Source organism: Elgaria multicarinata, chromosome 2, assembly GCF_023053635.1.
Source record: "Elgaria multicarinata webbii isolate HBS135686 ecotype San Diego chromosome 2, rElgMul1.1.pri, whole genome shotgun sequence".
NCBI lineage: Eukaryota > Metazoa > Chordata > Lepidosauria > Squamata > Anguidae > Elgaria > Elgaria multicarinata.
The window spans coordinates 92,515,348-92,536,011 of NC_086172.1; the positions used below are offsets into that span (position 1 = coordinate 92,515,348).

Genomic DNA, 20,664 nt, shown 5'->3' on the forward strand with positions numbered 1-20,664 from the left:
GTGCCAAGCTAGATGTGATGCAGGAAAACTGTGGTTATTTTAGGTAATTAATATATTGAGGAATTTCTACACTGCACCTTCAACAAAATTGTTCCTGGGTAGGTTTACAAAACATGTAGAGTAGGATCTCCTGTGTGTATATATGTATTATCCACATATGCTTTATAGAGCAATCCTGTGTTTCCCAGACAACATCGGGGTGGGTGGGTGGGGAGTCATAGGATGCTGCAGATCTTTTCTTCCATGGCCATTGACAAAGCTATGACTGTGGAGGAGGAGACCTGAACGTGGATCTTTCCCATCCTCCCAGTAGGTGTGGAGAGTGCAGCTGTGGCTTCCCTTCCATAGTTGCTGTTGCAAACTCGGAAGAGAATGGGAGGGATGGGAAGGGCTTGTGCTGGTGGGAGGAGGAGAGAAGGGGACAGGGATCCATGACATTCACAAGCCTCTCAGTTCCCACCACCAGGAAGGTAGGAGAGCTAGACGGGCCTCTGGGCCCATCTAGCTCAGAATGCATTTAGGAAGGATTGCGCTCGTAGTGTGCTTTAGTGTATTTGAAGTGTTTTAACAAAGTGAATGGCAGTAATGGCAGGAGAAACCAGATATCAGGATTGCAGGGGTAGGGGAGAAAGCTTAACTGGTATGTTTTATCCTGAGTGGCAAAGAGGAGCTTTGGGGTGGGGCCTCTCCTACAGCCCCTATTTATCACAGCCATCCTGCAAATGACTGCATCAAGCTCCTACATCATCTCTAATTCAGCCCTCAGTAACTGTACTGAGCTTAATTAGAGTGAATGTCTCTCTTCACTCCTTGTTTATGCCTCAGGTTTGGGCAGTGGAGGGCATTTTGATATGCTTATGTTTTCCTGTGTTGTACTGAACTGGGTCATATTCTGCTTTTCACCATCAATGTCATTTGACAACATCTTGGTTACTCCATGAGTATTGATTTCCCCATGCCCACAAATGCATTTTTATTGACATGCATGGTGGGCTATTTTCTCTGCTAAAATACTGGAAGGGCTTTCCTTTAATCTAGGGTTGGGGAACATGTGGCCCTCCAGATGTTGCTGGACTGTAACTCCCGTCAACCCAGCTTAGCCAATGGCAAGGGATGATGGAAGTTGGAATAAAACACCATCAGAAGGGCCACAATTTCCTATCCCTGCTCTAATTCCTTAACATTTGCTGTCGGTTAAGACCCATGAGATCTAGATTCAAATCTCACTTAGTCACAAAGCTTGCTGGATGATCTTATTTATTCATTTATTTATTTACTAAAGAGATGGTTAAACTGTCCTTAATGCTTTTGGATCACAGGGCACTGTACTACTACTACTACTACTACTACTACTACTACATGGATGCTCTCAGGACTTGCTGCTGTATTTCAAAGACCTTTTCTGTGTGGCTTTGAGGATATCATCAACATTCCATCCTCTACACACACACACACACACACACACACACACACTCAATATCACCTTTTGCAATGGCTTATTGTTGTTATGATTTTGTGTGGATTCCCCCCTCCAATGATTTCAAAGTCACTCGAGTCTCTGTGTAATAGGAGGATGTGAATCCAAAGGAGGGCTTTTGCGTGGTCGTGTGGATTCCCACCCACCCCAGGTAATTTGCACTCATGAAATTACACAGTTCATTTGCCTAAGTTTACTCTTTCTACAAAATGAGCTACTGAAGATTCAAAAGAGTGTTTCCTTTCTGGTGATCCCTTGGCTCCATTGTCACCAATGGTTCAACTGCCTTCCTAGCTAGTGTCCTACTTCTGATGTGTTTAAAGGTTTCTTTATTGTTGGCCTTGAAGTCATTAGTGATATACTCCTCAAAATATGTTTTTGCATCTCTTATTATCTGTATGCATTTTCTTTGTGCGTTTCCCTTGTGCGAGTTCCACCTGGCTACACCTGTTGTGATTGTGATGGCTACATTCTACACTAGATAAAGATTCTGGGTTGTCTTCAAGGGTAACCATATGAATACCTCCTTACAGTAATCAAATCAGGAGGTTACCCAACATGGATCACTGTGGCCAGACTATCCTTGTCCAGGAACAGTCACAGTTGGTTTATCAGCTAAAGCTGGTAAAAGCTACCCTAAACCGCAGAGGCCCTTGGGGCTCAGTTGACAAAGCTGGATCAATGAGCACCCTCAAGCTGCATACCAAGGGTGGACTTCAGCTGATCCCTTGCTCAGTTAAGGCATAACAAGACATTGTGGTTTCCTGCTATGTGCCCTGCACTCACACATCCCTGCTGCTTTATATCCCTCTTTTGCACCTGCAAGGAGATCAGAAGCTTCTGCTTCAAGTTTGAAAGTAACCATAGGTCCTCTATGATATCTGAACTTATAGTTTGTTTAACTGAAAACGCCACCCCACTTTCACAGCCAGCTTTGCATTTTCGGCAAAGTTCTTCTTGAGAGATCAATTATTTAAGCATTTTGGTCCCTGGAGGGGGCTTACATTGACATGTAATGGTGGAAGCATATTTGTGAGTGTTCTCCCTGTAGCTGGATGCCAGGAGCCAGCCAGGATGCCTTGAGCTGTAATCCGGCATCCTGGCAAGAGGCAATGTGTTCTCCCACAAAGCCTCTAGAAAGCCAGTACACCTGCAGCATCACTTCAGAGGCATTGTTGCGGTAGGTAGGACCTACCTGCAGGGGCAGGAATCTAGCACATTCAATCTCAGAGAACATAGCCAAAGATTGGGGCGGGGGAATAATTTAGGTGCAAACATTAATTCTTAATATTAACTTGATAGATTTAGGTTAATGATTTGATGGGTGTGATTTTAGATCTAATAAGCACTTCAACATTCAGGATACTTTTTCTGTGACTCAGCTTTCAATTAAGACATTGAGCTTAATACAGAACTATTTTAGTTTTTCCTGAGCAGTAATTGATACTATGCTGTTATTGCTGAGTGTCATCCAGTTACTTTGGCATAAGTATAAAAGAAAAGCAAGAGTATAATTCCATTTGAAAGTGTTGTTTTTCTTTGATCGTCAGCGCCGAAAGGAGAACAATAATACCTGAAATAGTTCCAGGAAACCAAGCTGCCACTTTTTAGATGAAAAGTTCCTTTGGCATCAGCCCCTTTCTATGAGATTGAGCATTTTGTACTGAATATCAAAGTCCTCAATATCCATAATTAACAAACTTGGATTTTGGTCTGAAACAGGAAAAAGAACAGATAATGGAAGAGATAATGAGAAGATAATGGAATGTTGCATGAACAAAGCAGGATCAGGACCTCAAAAGTTGACACCACACGTTTGATTCCTTTTTGAATAATCCATAATGAAATTCTCATCCCATTTGCAATGTCTCTCTGTTTGCTTGGAAATTATTTTTGTAAAAGGCTGTAGTTCAGTTGTGGAGCATATGCTTGATCCCAGGTTCAGTCTCTGGCATGTCCAGGTAGTGCTGAGAATGACGGTGTCTGAAATATGCTGTAGAACTATGCTGCCAGTCAGTGAAGACCATACTGAACTAGATGAATGGTCTGACATGATATAATGCAACTTCTCATGTTCTTAAGTATCGCGATAGGGTGAAAACCCATCTGGGCTTGTGAGGGCAGCGGACACCCCTGTGGTGGATTTTTGCCCCATCAATGGCTGCAGGACAAAGCGGGCACAGGTCTGGGTGGGACTCAGTTCTGCCCTGACCTGCATGCGCCCTTTGTCATTTCCCCATCCTGTGTTAATGGTGGCTGCCATTAATGCAGAAGGGGAAAATACACAATTTCCCCAAGCCTGAAGAAATTGCATATTTTCTCCCTCCACTCTAGTGGAAGAAGAAAATGTGCATTTTCCCAAGCCTTGGGGAAATTGCGTTTCTCTCCCCATCAGTGTGTGTGTGGGGAAGCAATTCCTCCCCTTTGTGCTGATAGTGGCCTTAAAGGCCATCTTAATCCAAGAGGGCCTTTAAGACCGTGATTGGTGCAGGAGGGAGGGAGGCAAAGTGTGCCTCCGGAAAGTGTGCATCACTGAGCGCTTGCCTGGCCTGGCTACCAGAATAGGGCCTGGATCAGTGCTCAGCCCCGCAAGTTCTCTAATCCCTAAGTATCATAAGTCATATCTCCCCCCCCCTTTTAAAACACAGTGCTTTGCAAATCTGCTGCTGCTGATTGCTAAGTCAATCTGATTTTTGGAAACCTGGTGCTGTGTTAGTTGTATTATTATTCTGATGACAATATTTCTCCTTTTTTCTTAGGTGGTCAATGTTTTTCCTGGGGATGGAATGAACATGGCATGTGTGGCAATGGAACAGAAGGAAATGTTTGTACTCCTCAGCCTATCAGGGCTCTTTGTTCTGCAAAGCTGCTTTTAATTGGATGCGGAGCTGGACATTCCATGGCATTTTGTCATTTACTGAATTAGATCTTCCACAATAGAAATGGCAGCATAATGTTAAGTTCTACATGGTTTGTGTACTGAAGTTTTATACAGCTAAGAACATTGTAAAAATTATTGGAAGAACTAGTTCCAGTTTTAGAAGTAGGGGGTACTAAATTAAAATGATTCTTGATTAAAGTAGGCACAATCCAGCAAATATTAGTAATGAAAACTAATTCCCAATGAAAGCAATGGAATGAAACTTGGTTACAAGTAACTAAATTACCATTGATTTCTGACATGCCTAACCTTTGCTAGATTGGATCCATTTTCTTTAATTGCATTCACATTTTTTTTAAGAAAGGGAGAGGATACTCTTTGCCTGTATGGAAATATTTATGGAACTATTTAGGTCTGATCCAGTGACACAGGATGTGCTTTGTCTCTTTACTGATGTAGAGGAGCAGATGGACATCGGAGCAATGCTGATCTCCATATGGACCATTCAGTGATAATGTGGATTGCTTCAGGAGCATCACCATGTGCACCACCATGCACATGCCCATCTGGTCCCATTGATCCGAACCCATATTGAGACCTGTGGATTGACTTATTATGTGCAGTGTGCTGACCTAGTTGCTGACCTAGTTGCAAGGAATGCTGATGTATGAGTCGCCACTTCTCCCAGCACTATTTAGGCCCCATACAGTGAGATCTTGTCCAGGGCTGTGCATATAGAAGAGCTGTTCTGCATGCACATGCTTCTGACTGTGTGCCCAAAGACCCTGCTGGTTCACTGTGGCACTAGATTATTTTAGCCATTTTATGTTCCAAATACTAAGATAAAAGTAAAAGAGGAAAGAATATGAAGTGGATTTTATATAAGGAAATACTGCATAGATATATAGATATATATCCATTTTTAATTGTACCTTTGGCGGCTATATACAGTATTCATTTTTAAAAAAAATTAGTGAAAAATTAGTCAACTATGCTGACAAATTGCATTATAGAACTGACAAACTTGCCAAAATTAGTTTTTATCCATTCCTTGAGAGCTGACTAATTAAGTCAGTCAATTCCTGATTCAGTGGGTAAGACCAGTCAATTCATTTTGTTTTATGTGGCAATGGAAACATCAGGAATCAAACAAGAGTACTATAGAGTGTATTGGTGGAGGGTGGGGTGGGGGAGAGACATCTTGCACCACTGACTGCATAAATGGGGCAATTCACAACACAATGATGTCATGTCATGGATTATGTTTACCTAGATATTATGAGAAAGAGGACATAAGAAGAGCCCTGAAGGAATCAGACCAAAGGCCTCTCTAGTACATCTTAATCAGTGTCCAACCAGATGCTGCAAGAGGGGCAGGAGCATTTAACACAAGAACAATATCATAAGAATGCCATAGAAGCCATCTCTCTCCTGTCCTGCCTTCACATACCTTGTTCACTAGTATAGAGCTTCTGTTGGCACCAGCTTGTATATGATGGATAGTCACATAAGAATAGGTCTGCTGGATCAGACCAATGTCCTGTTTAGCCCAGCATTCTGTGCACCCAGTAGCCAACCAGATGGCTGTGAGAAGCCAGCAAATAGGACATGGGTTCAATAGCACCATCCTGCTCATGTTACCCCACAATTGGTACATGTAGGGATACTGCCTCTTGATAGTGGAGGCATCACAACACAATGACTAGTAGTCATTGAGGAGCCTTATCCTTCATGGATTTGTCTAACCCCTTTTTAAAGTTGTCCAAATTGGTGGCCAATCTTAATCGTGTTGGGGCTGGCATCAAAGGTAGGCATGGTTGGGCAACTGCCAAGCACCCACACCCCAGCAGGGGGCCACTGACAAGAGCACCCTGGACTTGCTCCTCCTGTTCACCATGACAACCTGTTTGTTCTCCTACCTCTTGCTCTGGCCCAGAAAATGGAGGTGGAGAGAAGGAGACACAGCAGATGCCACTGCCTACTTGCTCCCTGGCTCTCTGCCTGTTGATCAAGTAAGTGGTAACAATAATGAGAGAGAGGATAGTGAGAATAGTTGCTTGCAATGGCACTGAGGAGGTAGAGTCACTGAGGGCTCATTGACAGTGTCTTGCCCAAGGGCCCTCAGAAACCTGGCGTTGGCACTGCATACCATGTACTCTGTGATAAAGTATTATCTTTCATTTGTTCTGAATTCTATCATTGGAGGACCACAGCTTCTAGTATTACGAGATTTTTTTCTCCCTATCCACTTTCCTCACACCATGCATAATTTTATACACTATCATGTCCAGCTATTTGCCCTTTTTCCAAGTTAAAAGCCCCCAAACATTGTAACATTTCCTCATAGGAAAGTTTCTCCAGCCCTTTGATAATTTTAATTGTCCTTCTCTGCTTCTGTTTCAACTCTACAATCTCCCTTTGGAGCTGCAGTAACCAAAACTGTACACAGCATTCCAAGTGTGGTCATTTGTATGGTGCCATTATGATATAGAATCATAGAGTTGGAAGGGCCATTAGGCCATTGAGTCCAACCCTCTGCTCATGCAGGAATCCAATTTAAAGCATCCCTGACTGATGGCTCTCAAGTCTCCACTTGAGTACCTCTCACAATGGAGAGCCCCCCCACCCCGTCCCAGGCAGTTGGTTCCATTGCCTGACCGCTCCAACCTTTAGAAACTTTTTCCTGATATTCAGCCAAAATCTGGCTTCCTGTAATTTAAACCCCTCTTCTGTGTGGCAACCCTGTAAGGTACCGTATTTCTTCAATTCTAAGACACACTTTTCCCCCATATAAACATCTCTAAAAATGGGGTGCATCTTAGAATTGCGGGTGCGTTTATTATTTCTTAGAATCAATGCTTTTTTTCTGTTGGTGGTACCAAAATTAGTGTGCGTCTTACAATCGATGGTGTCTTAGAATCGAAGAAATACGGTACTTGAAAAGTGCTATCTTATCCTCCTTCCACCTTCTCTTCTCAAGGTTAAACATACTTTTTTCTTTTCATCTTTCCTCACAGGACTTTGTCTCTGGTGTCTTAATATTGACAGTTTTATTTGCAGTTCCTTTCCTAATTATTCCCAACATGGAATTTGCCTTTTCCACAGCAGTTGCACTTTGGATCCCACCATAAGTCGCTGGATTGAATAAACTTTCTGAAAAATATGGGTAAGCTCAAATGCTTTCACCCAGGTCTTAATTGCTTAACAGGGTTAGGGTTAGGGATAAGTCCTGTTGAATACAGTGAGATTTTGTTATCAGTAATCATACATAGGATTGCACTGTAACTCAGATGTAAGCCCCATTAAGTTCAATGGGACTTACTCCCAGGTAAGTTTGTATAGGATTGTAGCCTCAGTGAAATGTCCTAAACTGCAAAGTATATTGTGGAAGCTAAGAACAGAATGCAGACCTCATGCAGCTTAGGAAGGTTCCCCATTTCTGATTTTGTATCAGTGTTCTGGATTGGGACACAAATCACAATATTTGTTTGATCAAGACTGGCAACTTCAAGGTGATATGTGAAATCACAAAGGACAAGACCCATTCTTCTTTATAAGATAAATAATGTGTTTTTGAAGGCCTTTCAGGTATAGAACTACACAGATATATAATTCCCTCCTCCATTCTATCCAAGGTTAGACAACGTACATTAGTATGAATTTCTGCACAAAGAGTGCTCCAAATAAGCAAGAGAAGCATGCTTTGTGAGCAAGTTGACAATCTAAGAAAACCTGTGAGCAAATTTACATAAGTAAAATTGCATCCATGGAAACCTCCATTTGGGTTCTGGTGATTATTTTTGTCTGCATACTGCTTCTATACTACATATACAGGCAACCACTTGTGAACTGGTTAATCACACTTATTTTTAGTAACAGCCATGCACTGCTATCTTGAGAGGTAGGGGGAGAGTGTATTTAACTCTTTTGCCCATGTGGCTCTCTTGGCATTCCACTTTACATTACCTCTAATATTTAGCATGCAGTTACATTGGGCTTTTTTTCTTACTCAAATGTAAGCACAGGTTAGGGACCAATCTGGGTCAGGACTCTAGTGTGGCTGTTGAGGGTAGGGGACTTTAAGGATTGGGACAATTTGCAAAGGAAAAAAAAGCTCCCCTTGAAGCGAATGGGAGAAAAAAAATTTCTTATGCATATTTCAGATGCCACCACCCTGATCTGGATTAGAACTGCAGTGAAGGAGTAAAGAGTTAACCCCACCCCATTTTCCCACATTAGCAGGGCTGACTCAAGCTCTCTTGCCGCTAGAAGCAGGAGAGAACCTGTGCCACCTCGCCACCGCCACTCTCACTGCTGCTGTGTGCCCCTGACTGTTGCTGCCATGCCACACATCTGCAGGAAGTGGCCCACTGGGTCTCGTGAGACCTGGCTAGGCTCCTGCAGGAACTCATGCAATATCTCATGAGACCTGGGTGCTTCTTTTGGCTGCGTGGCTCTCCCTGGGATAGGGTGGCTGGTGGGGCATTCCTGGGGTACCTGCTGGTGGAGAGGCAGCGACAAGCATGTTCTCTTGGCTGAGGTGGGGTGGGGTGGAGTTGCGTGATTTGCCACTTCTCTGGCCCTGCCACCTGATGTGGGTGCATGAGCCCATGTAACATGCAGTTTGGGGGGTAGTGGTAGGGAGCATCATGTAGACAAACCCAACATATACGTCTAAATCCAATTGGAGATGAATAAAAAGAAGTATGTCTTCATACGAAGCATTGTTAAACTGTGGAATTTGCTACGACGAGATGTAGTGATTTTCACCAACTTGGACAGTTTTGAAAGAGGTTTCAGCAAATTCATGGAGGATAAAGCTGTTCATGGCTACTACTCTGGCTATTACTCATGATGGCTATAAAATACCTCTAGTACTGGAGGCCGTTATGCCTCTTGGGCCAGTTGCTGGGGAACATGAGAAGGAAGGTGCTGTCACACTCATGTCCTGCTTGTGAGCTTCTCACAGGAGGCCAGTTGGTCACTGTGGGAACAGAATGCTGGGCTACATAGGTCTGATCCAGCATGGCTCTTCTTATGTCTTTATGAGACTATCCCATATTTACAACTCTGATAAGAGATTATCATTTCTCTAGGATTCAGTATACTATAGCTTCCTAGCAAGCATCTTGGCCACTGATGGTCAGTTGATGTAAGAATATTAGGGGTGTGCGGAGCGGGTCTGCTCCACTCCTAAAATCGGAGTGGTGCTCTAATGAGGTGATTCTCCACTCTGATTTTCGGAGCGGCACCACACCGTTGGATTGTCCATTGGAGAACTGGGCGGACTTTGTCCATTACAAATTTGTACTCTCCTCTTTCTCTTCTGCCATTTCATTGGCCAAACAGCAGTACTACTCAACGCTGATCCAGTCAAATGCTAGGCATCCTCAGCGGCTCTTCGCGTCCTTCAATTCTCTTCTGAAGCCTAATCCACCATCTCTCCCCGCCTCTCTGTCTGCTAACAACTTTGCCTCTTTTTTCAATGCTAAAATCCAAACTATTCGCTCCGATCTGGCCAGCTCTGCTCCTCTTCCAGTTCCTGTTCCTCATCTGCCAGTTCCTCCTGCAAATTTCTCTGAGTTTCCTTCGGTCTCAGCTGATGAACTGTCTACAATACTGCGCTCTTCAAAGCCTTCCACTTCTTCTTGTGATCCGATTCATTCTCGCATCTTTATTAATCTTATCCCTGCTATCCTCCCCTCCTTGCTTCATATTATTAATTTTTCTCTGTCCTCTGGTTCATTTCCTTCTGCTTTTAAGCACGCTACAGTCTCTCCTATTCTCAAGAAACCTACTCTTGATAGGCTATCTCTGTCTAACTACTGACCTGTCTCTTTGTTGCCTTTTGTTTCAAAGATCCTGGAGCGTGGTCTTCTCTCATTGTCTTGACTTTCTTTCTAGTAACTCTGCTCTGGATCCTTTTCAATCCGGATTCCGTCCTTTGCATTCCACTGAAACAGCCCTTAATAAGATCACCAACGATCTTCTTACTGCCAAGTCTAAAGGCCTTTATTCCGTTCTTATTCTCCTTGATCTAACCGCAGCCTTTGACACGGTTGATCATGATCTTCTCTTAGACTCCCTTCATGACCTTGGTCTTTGTGGCTCTGTCTATAACTGGTTTGCCTCCTATCTAGCGGGTCGCTCCTTCAGCGTGTTGGCTAATGGCAATTCGTCTTCCTCTTTTCCCCTTTCAGTAGGGGTTCCGCAAGGCTCAGTGCTTGGCCCGTTGTTGTTTTCTTTATACATGTTGCCCTTGGGTAAGCTTATTCAATCTCATGGCCTTCAATATCATCTTTATGCCGATGATACACAATTATATCTTTCATCTCCGGAACTTTCTCCTGATGTTCACAATCGTATCTCGGCATGTCTTTCAGATATCTCAGCCTGGCTGCTTCATCGTCGTTTGAAACTTAATATGGCAAAGACTGAATTGCTTGTTTTTCCTCCTAAACCTTCTCCTCATCTCTCATTCTCTCTTACTGTCAATGATGTTACGTTTACTCCGGTCAATGAAGCTCATAGTCTTGGCTTTATATTTGATTCTTCGCTCTCCTTTATTCCTCATATTGAGGCAGTAGCCAAATCCTGTCGCTTTTTCCTGTATAATATTGCCAGGATTCGATCATTTCTGTCTGTCTCTTCTGCCAAGACGCTTGTTCATGCACTGGTTATTTCTCGGTAGGACTACTGCAACCTTCTTCTCTCTGGCCTTCCTTCTTCTCACATCAGTCCATTGGTTTCTGTCCACCACGCTGCCGTTAAGATCATCTTCTTGGCTCGCCGCTCTGACCATGTTACTCCACTTCTGAAATCTCTTCATTGGCTTCCAATTCACTTCAGAATCCAATATAAACTTCTCCTGTTGACCTTCAAAGCTTTCCACAGTCTAGCTCCGCCCTATCTCTCCTCTCTCATCTCACACTATTGCCCCGCTCGTGCTCTTCGCTCCTCTGATGCCATGTTTCTCACCTGCCCAAGGGTCTCTACTTCCCTTGCTTGGCTTCGTCCATTCTCTTCTGCTGCCCCTTACGCCTGGAACGCTCTCCCAGAACATTTGAGATCTACAACTTCAATCACAGCTTTTAAAGCTCAGCTAAAAACTTTTCTTTTTCCTAAAGCTTTTAAAACTTGATGTTGCTCAGACTTTAGACTGTTAGTTATACTGTTATACTGTTAGTTTTACCCTACCCTGTGCCTGTTTACCCTACCCAGTGCCTGTTTCCATTCTCTTCCCCTCCTTATTGCTTTACTATGATTTTATTAGAATGTAAGCCTATGCGGCAGGGCCTTGCTATTTATTGTTTTACTCTGTACAGCACCATGTGCATTGATGGTGCTATATAAATAAATAATAATAATAATAATAACTGTTCCATTTTTGGATAACTTCCCTATTATAGCTTATGGGAAACCAAAATGCTTACAGCTCTGTCATTTTTAAAGGTAAAGAGATGAAACTTGGCACTGTGAGAGCTCTTAAGTAGGGATTTAGCCATGCCAAGTTGGAAGCACATCCATTCATCCCTTGATTTTAAGGAATGTTTTAAATAAAAAATTCCCCTCAAACCATTCCCCACTACACACACCTGAAACTCAACCTTTTATCCTTTACTTTGCTGATGCACAGTTGTGTATCTTCAGTTTATAAAATAGAGATCTGATGCGTTTTCTGACCATTTGCTCTAATGGGGTGAAATGGGAGGGGTGCTCTCCCTATGAGAGGTCAGACGAGAAGAAACATAAATATGAATACCTTTATTTTTAATATATTTTTTCAAAGCATTTAACTTGAGTCCTGTCTTCAAAACAGGAGATACTAGTACTAGCAATAGCAAACTTTTCTCTCGCCGCCCCTTCTTCTCTTGACTTTACGCCTAGCCAAGTTGCGTCCATTCTTGCGGCACATAGATCAGCCTTTGGCTCAAGATTCTTTTCCATATCTTAATATTGGCTTGCGAGACTGAATAGATCTACACTGCCTAGCAGCAGTCACCATCATTTCCTGGGACAACTTATTTACATGAAATGGTTTTCATTATTTTCGTAATGTGAACCATTTTTCCAAAATCCTTCCATTCAGCCAACATCAATTTTTGAAGAAGTGAAGAAAATTGGTTGTAGTTTCATTCTAGTTCAGACACAGCTCCCATAATTTATACATATGGTATATGATACCATGTCAACACACATGGATGGGGGACTTTGATTTCTGTAAGAGGTTCTAGTTTCTGAAAGTTCTGCAAGCTCTCTTGAGAGAAGATCAAGTGCATATGAGGAGTGGAACTTGGAATAGAGAACAGAAGAAGAACTAGTACATACAAGAACCTCCTGCATTAGCTTCTTCCTAATAAGGAAAATGCTGTATTCGAGGCAGTAAGCCTGTGTGCACCAGTTGCTGGGGAACATGGGTGGGAGGGTGCTGTTGCACCATGTCCTGCCTTGCTGGCCCCTGGCGATGGCTGGATGGCCACTGTGTGAACAGAGTGCTGGACTAGATGGACCCTTGGTCTGATCCAGCATAGCCCTTCTTATGTTCAGTTAATCCATCAAGTTAACCGCCCAGAGAGCTTCGGCTATGGGGCAGTATATAAATGATGATGATGATGATGATGATGATGATGATGATAATAATAATAATACCAATACCCCTCATGAAGCCTCAAAAACCTTTGGAGACTTCAGATACCTTTGGAGCTCTGAACAATCTTTGCTCCGCACTGCAGGGATCCACCAGTTTTAAAACTGACCAATATCTGCTCTGCGAGATCGGACCTCCGACGGACCCTTGGTCTTGTGGAGTGGAGCGCGCACCCCTAAAGAATATAGGTCAGGGTGGGTGTGGAAGGAGGGATGTGGCAGGATGAAATGGTTTTGCAGTTTGGATTGGGACTAGCACAAGAGAGGTGGACTTTTTGCAGCTGGCTAGCAAAAGGTAACTTGGGGAGCTGCGGGGGCATCGTGTTCTGCTTTTGGGAAACTGTATCTGCTTTGAAGACTAGTACTGTCAGTCTGGACGTGAGTGTCTGTCCACCCCATGTCTTTGGCAACATGGTATTTCACACAATGTTACAAAAATATCATAAATCTCCCTGAGGAAATGGGCCCTATCAAAGGCTGTCCCTGGAACGTGCTGCTGCTCAGTTAAGTGGGGACCTTGATACAGCAACAGTGGAACATAAAGCTCTTTGATGGTTTGCTTGAAATCAATGAAAAACCATTGTTTATTTTGTGAAAGCGGGCAAAAAAGAGAATAAAGGCCAACATCACATGTTGTTGCCTCAGGGCCCCTTCATCCTCTATACTTCAGTGCTCAGCTCATTTGTGAATTTTCTTGCTTTATCTCTGCCCTGTTTCCTTTGCATTCCGGCATGCTCATTTGGCCTAACCACCATTCCTTTTAGTGATCGTATTTTCTTTGCACCTCTGAAACTTGAAAGAAAGAGAGAGAGAAAGAGAGAGAGAGAGAGAGAGAGAGAGAGAGAGAGAGATGGCAATTTGTGTGAAAAATCATTTTCTCTCAGATTAATGGACATTATGCTTGACTCTTATCATAGTGTCATTAGCCAGAATCATTTCTGGAGTGAGAGAATAATAGAAACCACTTTCCCTGGCTGCCTCTTGCACAGTTATCCTGCCATTCATCATGTGTCATTTTGCTTCATGGAAAACACTTTGGGTCTGCTGCTTGAAAAGGCAATGCTGCTTTATGCAGCTACAGTGTCCCTTGAGGTATCTTTCAAATGTAACATACAGTGCAACCACTATCCATGCTGACTCAGATGTAAGTACCACTGTGTTCAATGGCGGTTAGGATTGCAGCCATACAGGATTGCAGGGGTCCAATGGATGATGAGAATTGTAGTCTTAACACATCTGGAGGGCACCGTTAGGGAAGGCTGTTGATGAGGCTAGACAAAGATATTCAAAGACTATGATGGCAAGACTTCAGCAATTGCTTTCATCAGGGGAGGGAGCCGGTGGGGTTGTAGATATTTTTGGACTCCAGCTTTCATCAGCCTGAGCCAGTTTGGCCAATGGGCACAGATGATGGGAGCTGTAGTCCAACTGATCCATCTGTAAAGCCACAAGTTCCCTATTTCTCAGGATCAGGCCTGGGCTCCCTACTATGGATCCTGAATCAGATTCAGCAGTTGAAGAAGAAGACCAGCCAAGACAGGAAGCAGGTGGGAGGGAAGGGAATTCTCCAAAACTCTCTAGAAGTCAAGGAGGAATCTTCTCAGGAGCTTATTGAACAAGAGGCCCAGGTCAGAAGTCATCTTTCCTCTTCTCCCCCCACCCTGGTAATTCAGTCTTTGACTGAGAGGGAGGGAGCATCATAATTGACAGATCTCAGAGTCTGCTGCAGGTTCAAGGGGGTGGAGTTGAGAAGAAGTGGAAGGTGGTCCTGGAAGACACTCCCTGAAGGAGGGGTCTGTAGAAAGCCTGTCTGGTAGGCATGTCTATTTGGTTGATAGGCAACTGCCTTGCTTTGTTAGGCTAATTAAGCTTAGAGAAAAGCTCCTAGCCTTCACACTCCCTTCAGGTGTAAAGAGTGTCTGTTTACTCAAGTAAAGTTTTGTGGATTGTACAGCAATCCTCTTAATGTCTCACATCTCAGTGGGAGGGCTTGGAATCACGATACCGTCCCTGATTTAGATGGAGGAACACAAGTTTGGTTTATAAAATGAAATACACTTCCTGTCACCTAACAATATAAGGCTTTTCTACATGAGGCATTTATCATGCACCCACTATTTTGTATTCATGGTTTTTTATGGTTTCTTTAGATGATGCCATGACCCCCACCCCACCCATTTCACTTCTGTGTCTAACAAGCACTTTCAGTGAGTTTTTTTTAGAGCAGAGAAAATGGAGCATTTAATTGTGAAAGTAAGTGTGATTTCCTCTTTTGTATTTGTGCTATTCTGTTATAGCACCATGCCTCCTAGAGGTTATATAGCAGAATAGCAGGAAAAGAAACACTCCTCATGTAGTGCTCGGATCTCAATTCTTCAACGAAACCAAAAGTAGATACAGTGGATTCACAGCTGATTAACAGCCTTCTGTAGAAAAGCTCATAGAATCAATTCTGCTATAGAAGTACAACTGAGAATGAAATTGCCACTCTGCTCAGCTTGCTTTGTGGCATTATAGTGGAATTGACTTTTTAGCAAACGTTACTCACATTGCCTCTAGTTAAGAATAGCTCCTTCCTTAAAGGGGAACTGCAAGGTCACGAGGAAACCTTTTCTTAAGAGTCTGTATGGTTTCCTCCCTGTAACCTGGGCACAAATCAAGACACTGGCTTGAATCGGTAGAGTGCTTTGGGGTTTTTCCTTCCTTGCTATATCCCATCACGATCTCTAATTTTGAAAGTGGCCTCCTGACTATGCCATCTGTGCTACACAACCATATGACATGTAGAGAGTTCCTCTGTGGTTGGTCTTGGAGCCCATTCCAATGTGACATAGAAGCAGGCAAAGCCAAAGTGCCAATGAGTCATGCTTCTGCCCCCTCTTTCTGCTGTAATGTGGGACTCACGGATCGCACCCATTGTGACTCATCTAGATAGCGGGAGGCTGACAGGTCTCATGATGGGTGAGAGAACCACTAATCCCCACTTTGCATGTCACAGCAGAAACAAGGGAAACAAAAGTGTGACATATTCATGTTTTCTGCTTTCCCTACACTGTGAGATGTTAGAACTAGTGCTCAGGCCCCTGGTTCTTGATTGCAGGGCTAAGATAGCATGAAGCAGTTTTACTTATAAGCATTTTAGCATGATTTTAAACTATATTTTGGGTAGGATTTTTGCTTCGCTCTGTATGCTGTATATTAATTTCCATCCAAGCTAATGGTCGCATTAAATAAGATATTTTTACATCTGATTTCCTACGGCTAAGATTATTTTTGTCTCCTTTTTTATGCTGGACAAGAAAAGTTATAAACAACAACAACAAAAAGCACAAATATAACTTAAGTGCCTGATTCCGAGATGTTTAGATGCATTGAGTGCAGCACTGCTGAAGGCCTGGTCTGTAGTTCTGCACAGAGTTAGATCTGCTATTGAATTCAGATGGAATGCAGGATTACATGCAGGGTTACAGCCATGATCCTTGCTGTGCCCGCACCCCCCAATCCCATTTTTACTTAAGTGTTTTTTTTAGGAGGTTCTTGTTTTTTATTTTCAGTGAATCAAGTTACCTTCCTGATTAAGGGATCAATCTTCCTGGGAGGACAGCAGAAAGGCCATGGGAAGCTGTGGACTGCCATCTCCACCACCAGAGAGGAAGGATCATCACCAGAAGTCTCCGTGGTGAAGTGTCAGAAAATTCAGCTACTGTTGCTGTTCTGCCAGTGATGCTCTGCTGGAGATGGGGCCAGGAACAGTGCATTTCAGTGGCCAACATGGCTCTGCATGGCTTCCCTATTCATACAAACAATGCCTGAATGGGGCTAGAATCACTTTGTGTTCCTTGCAGTTGCTTTACTGTTGGTCCCAGAGAGGGGCTGTTCACACAGTATGCTAACCCACATTCAGTGTTTGAGTGTGGGTTGTTGTTTAACAGTTGTTTGTTTGTTTGTTTGTTTGTTGAACCATGGCTTGTTTGGACCCAGGACTTATTCCACAGAGTGCCTTGTTAACCATACAATGTGGCTCTTTTTCTCTCTGAACAAGCCACCTTGCTAACCCATGTTTTGTTTTAGGGTTGTTCAAGATGGTTAACGGCCCACCCTGCTGAAAATGTCCTGGCTTCTGACAAGACACTAACCCATGATTCAACAGACAACCCATGATTCAACAACTCATACTCAACCACTGAGTGAGGGTTAGTGTGTTGTGTGAACAGAGAGAGAGAGAGAGCGAACATCATGGTATTATGTTCTCACATCAAGGGGTTATGCAAATACCAAAACCTAAGGCTTTGTGAACAGATATGGGTGTTACAGTTCAAAAAGACATGTCTGCAGAGCACCAGAGAGCAGGGCAAGCCTAAGTTTGGAGTTCTACTTACATGAAAGTTCAATCTGGAACAGATAAAACGGTGCTGGAGGGAGAAAAAACCTCAACTAGGCCAGAACTACAAACACCTCAGGGCTTTGGGAGATTTCAAGGCATTAATTACAAGCCAAGCAAGAGATTTCTGAACTCAGCTCTGTCTAAGGAAAGCACCTGGGATTCATTGGCTGGGACAATTATCAAAGGTAACTATTTCATGGCAAAGAACTTTACTTCAGAGCTTGAGGTACAATTGTAAAAGCAAAGATCTCAAGCAAAAAAGAGTCAGCCTGTTTCTGGGTCCTTTGTGTGCTTTAAAATCAGGGCCCAGCCTTCCTACTGGTCTCCACCTTCCCAGTTTGCTGCTTAAAGAAACAAAGGCATGAACAGTGCCATCCTCATCACCAACAAAAACTTCCATAACACTGTCATCATCCCCAACTGTATATTTTTGGACCAAATTACATGTGATGCAGGAGATCTGTGGATCCGACTTTTTCAGGTGTTTTTTTTAAAAAACTCTTTGCCTCTGATGGTTCCTCAGTAATTCACCTGGCAGCTGAAAAGAACAAGAGCAAATATGGAGTATCAACAGTGCAAGAAGTTGAGTTCAATGGCACTCCCTCCCAGGCAAGTGGGTATAGAATGGCAGCTGGGAAGAGCAATCCTACGGAGTGGCACAATGGTCACATCCAAAGGCTTGCTGTGACCAGGACCATGTGTGTGTCCAGGCGGCTTTTCCTTCCCCCAATATTCCAACCCCCCACTCCCATTGACTGTAGATATATGGGAGGAAATTAACTAAAATGATAAGTGGGCTGGAGCATCTTTCTTATGAGGGAAGGTTACAACAGCTGGTGGAGATGGCAAAACTCACATCGATAATGAGAGAAATGTCCACATCCACGTTTATATCTGAATGGAAACCTCTGATAGCATTTTTGCAAGAAACTGAGAGAAACGATGTATTTGTCTGTGGAGATATAGTTAAGATAGAAGATTGTAAGCCTATGCGGCAGGGTCTTGCGATTTACTGTCTTACTCTGTACAGCACCATGTACATTGATGGTGCTATATAAATAAATTAATAATAATAATAATAATAAAGAGGCTAAGGGGAGACGTGATAGAGGTGTACAAAATTATGCATGATATGGAGAATGTGGATAGGGAGATGTTTTCCCCTCTCCTATAATACTAGAACCGCCAAGACGCTTGTTCATGCACTGGTTATTTCACGGTTGGACTACTGCAACCTTCTTCTCTCTGGCCTTCCTTCTTCTCACATCAGTCCATTGGTTTCTGTTCACCACTCTGCCGCAAAGATCATCTTCTTGGCTCGCCACTCTGACCATGTTACTCCGCTTCTGAAATCTCTTCATTGGCTTCCAATTCACTTCAGAATCCACTATAAACTTCTCCTGTTAACCTTCAAAGCTTTTCACGGTCTAGCTCCTTCCTATCTCTCCTCTCTCATCTCACACTATTGCCCCGCTCGTGCTCTTCGCTCCTCTGATGCCATGTTTCTCGCCTGCCCAAGGGCCTCTACTTCCCTTGCTCGGCTCCGTCCATTTTCTTCTGCTGCCCCTTATGCCTGGAACGCTCTTCCAGAACATTTGAGAACTACAAGTTCAATCGCAGCTTTTAAAGCTCAACTAAAAACTTTTCTTTTTCCTAAAGCTTTTAAAACTTGATGTTGTGCAGACTTTATACTGTTAGTTTTACCCTACCCTGTGCCTGCTTACCCTACCCTGTGCCTGTTTGCCTTCTCTTCCCCTCCTTATTGTTTTACTATGATTTTATTAGATTGTAAGCCTATGTGGCAGAGTCTTGCTATTTACTGTTTTACTCTGTACAGCACCATGTACATTGATGGTGCTATATAAATAAATAAATAAATAAATAATAATAATAATAATAATAATAATAATAATAATAAGCTGATTGGTAGGAGATTCAGGACAGATAAAAGGAAGTACTTTTTCATACAGCACAGTTAAACTATGGAATTTGCTGCCACAAGATGTAGTGATGGTCACCAATTTGGATGGCTTTAAAAGGGGGTTGGATACATTCCTGGAGAAGAAGGCAGTCAATGGCTACTAGTCCTGATGGCTATATGCTACCTCCAGGATCAGAGGCAGGAAGCCTGTAAACACTAGTTGCTGGGGAACATGGGTGGGAGGGTGCTGTTACCCCATATCCTGCTTGTGGGTTCCTGGTCAACAGCTGGTTGGCCACTGTGTGAACAGAGTGCAGGGCTATATGGACCCTTGGTCTGATCCAGCATCAGGGCACTTCTTATGTTCTTATGTACATGAGCTCTAGCGCTGGTAGATTTTGGGAACCTGTTTTCAGGGCTTGTCAAGGGTATGGGAGAGCTTAGGACCCCATTAGCTCTCTGGCCTGTTTCAGCTCCCACTGCCAGTGGGACAGCAATAGCAGTGGACTTATCTGCTGCTACACCAAGAGAACTTCTGTCTCACCAATGGCTTTCCTCGAATGCCAGAGCAGCACTTCTGCTGCATCCTGTGGTCCTTCACCCAATCCACCCAGGATTGCTCCTCTGGGCACCTGGTGGCTGGGCAATGCTGGGAATTCTAGGACTTTTTCTGCCAAAACGTGCATAGGATTGTGCCTTAAAAGTGCTTCCTTTTTGTCTACTCCCAAGGTGTACAGGATTGCTCCCACAGAGCACAATCCTATGCATGTTTAGACAGGAAAAAAATCCCGTAACCCTATGCTGGCTGGGGAATGCTGGGAGTTGTAGGACTTTTTGTGTCTAAACATTCATAGAATTGCATCCTTAGTGTCTCGTGTAGTTTGGCCCTTAAGTATTTTTAAATGTAGAAATATGCAGCCTTTTAAAGTTGGGCATGTAAGGGTAGGGTGAGGGTTAACCGGACCTTGGGACTGGCGTGTCTTTTAATTTATGAATTTTATGGTTCCATAGGAAGGGAGATAACCAGGCAGCTGTATGAGGGGGAGAAGACTGGAGCTAAGCCGATTGTAACTGTCTTGTGTCCTTGAGTGATTAACCATTCCGGGCGGAGGTGTGAAGAAACTCCACGCATCAAAGCTGAAGGGAGGAGGGAAGGAGCAAAAAGAATAGTATAAAGACTTTCCTGTGAATAGAACAGGGGGTGTCGGCTGAGTTTGGTCTGGGTGACGTATGACTTTGTAGTTCTGGGTTCTTATACATTTATGCATGCTTTTATGGTTTTATTCTGCTAATCCCATGTATTCCTACCCTTTTCCTAATAAATGGTCTTAAACCTCATCTTGTGTGAGCTGTGA

At 43.3% G+C, this 20,664-nt stretch overlaps 1 protein-coding gene across 3 annotated transcripts in view; it reads left to right on the forward strand.

The window, feature by feature from the left end:
• Positions 1–20,664, forward strand: part of SERGEF (secretion regulating guanine nucleotide exchange factor) — a 139,209-nt gene that overhangs the window by 108,028 nt on the left and 10,517 nt on the right. The window contains exon 11 of one of the 3 annotated variants that reach the window (XM_063117204.1): positions 4,237–4,834. The exons of 1 other annotated variant lie outside the window; for it this stretch is intronic. In XM_063117204.1, coding sequence (XP_062973274.1) covers positions 4,237–4,403 — 167 coding nt within the window. In that variant the 3' untranslated portion in view covers positions 4,404–4,834. Of the gene's footprint in view, positions 1–4,236; positions 4,835–20,664 lie in introns of those variants that run through there. One more of the 3 variants, XM_063117207.1, reaches the window with a different exon arrangement.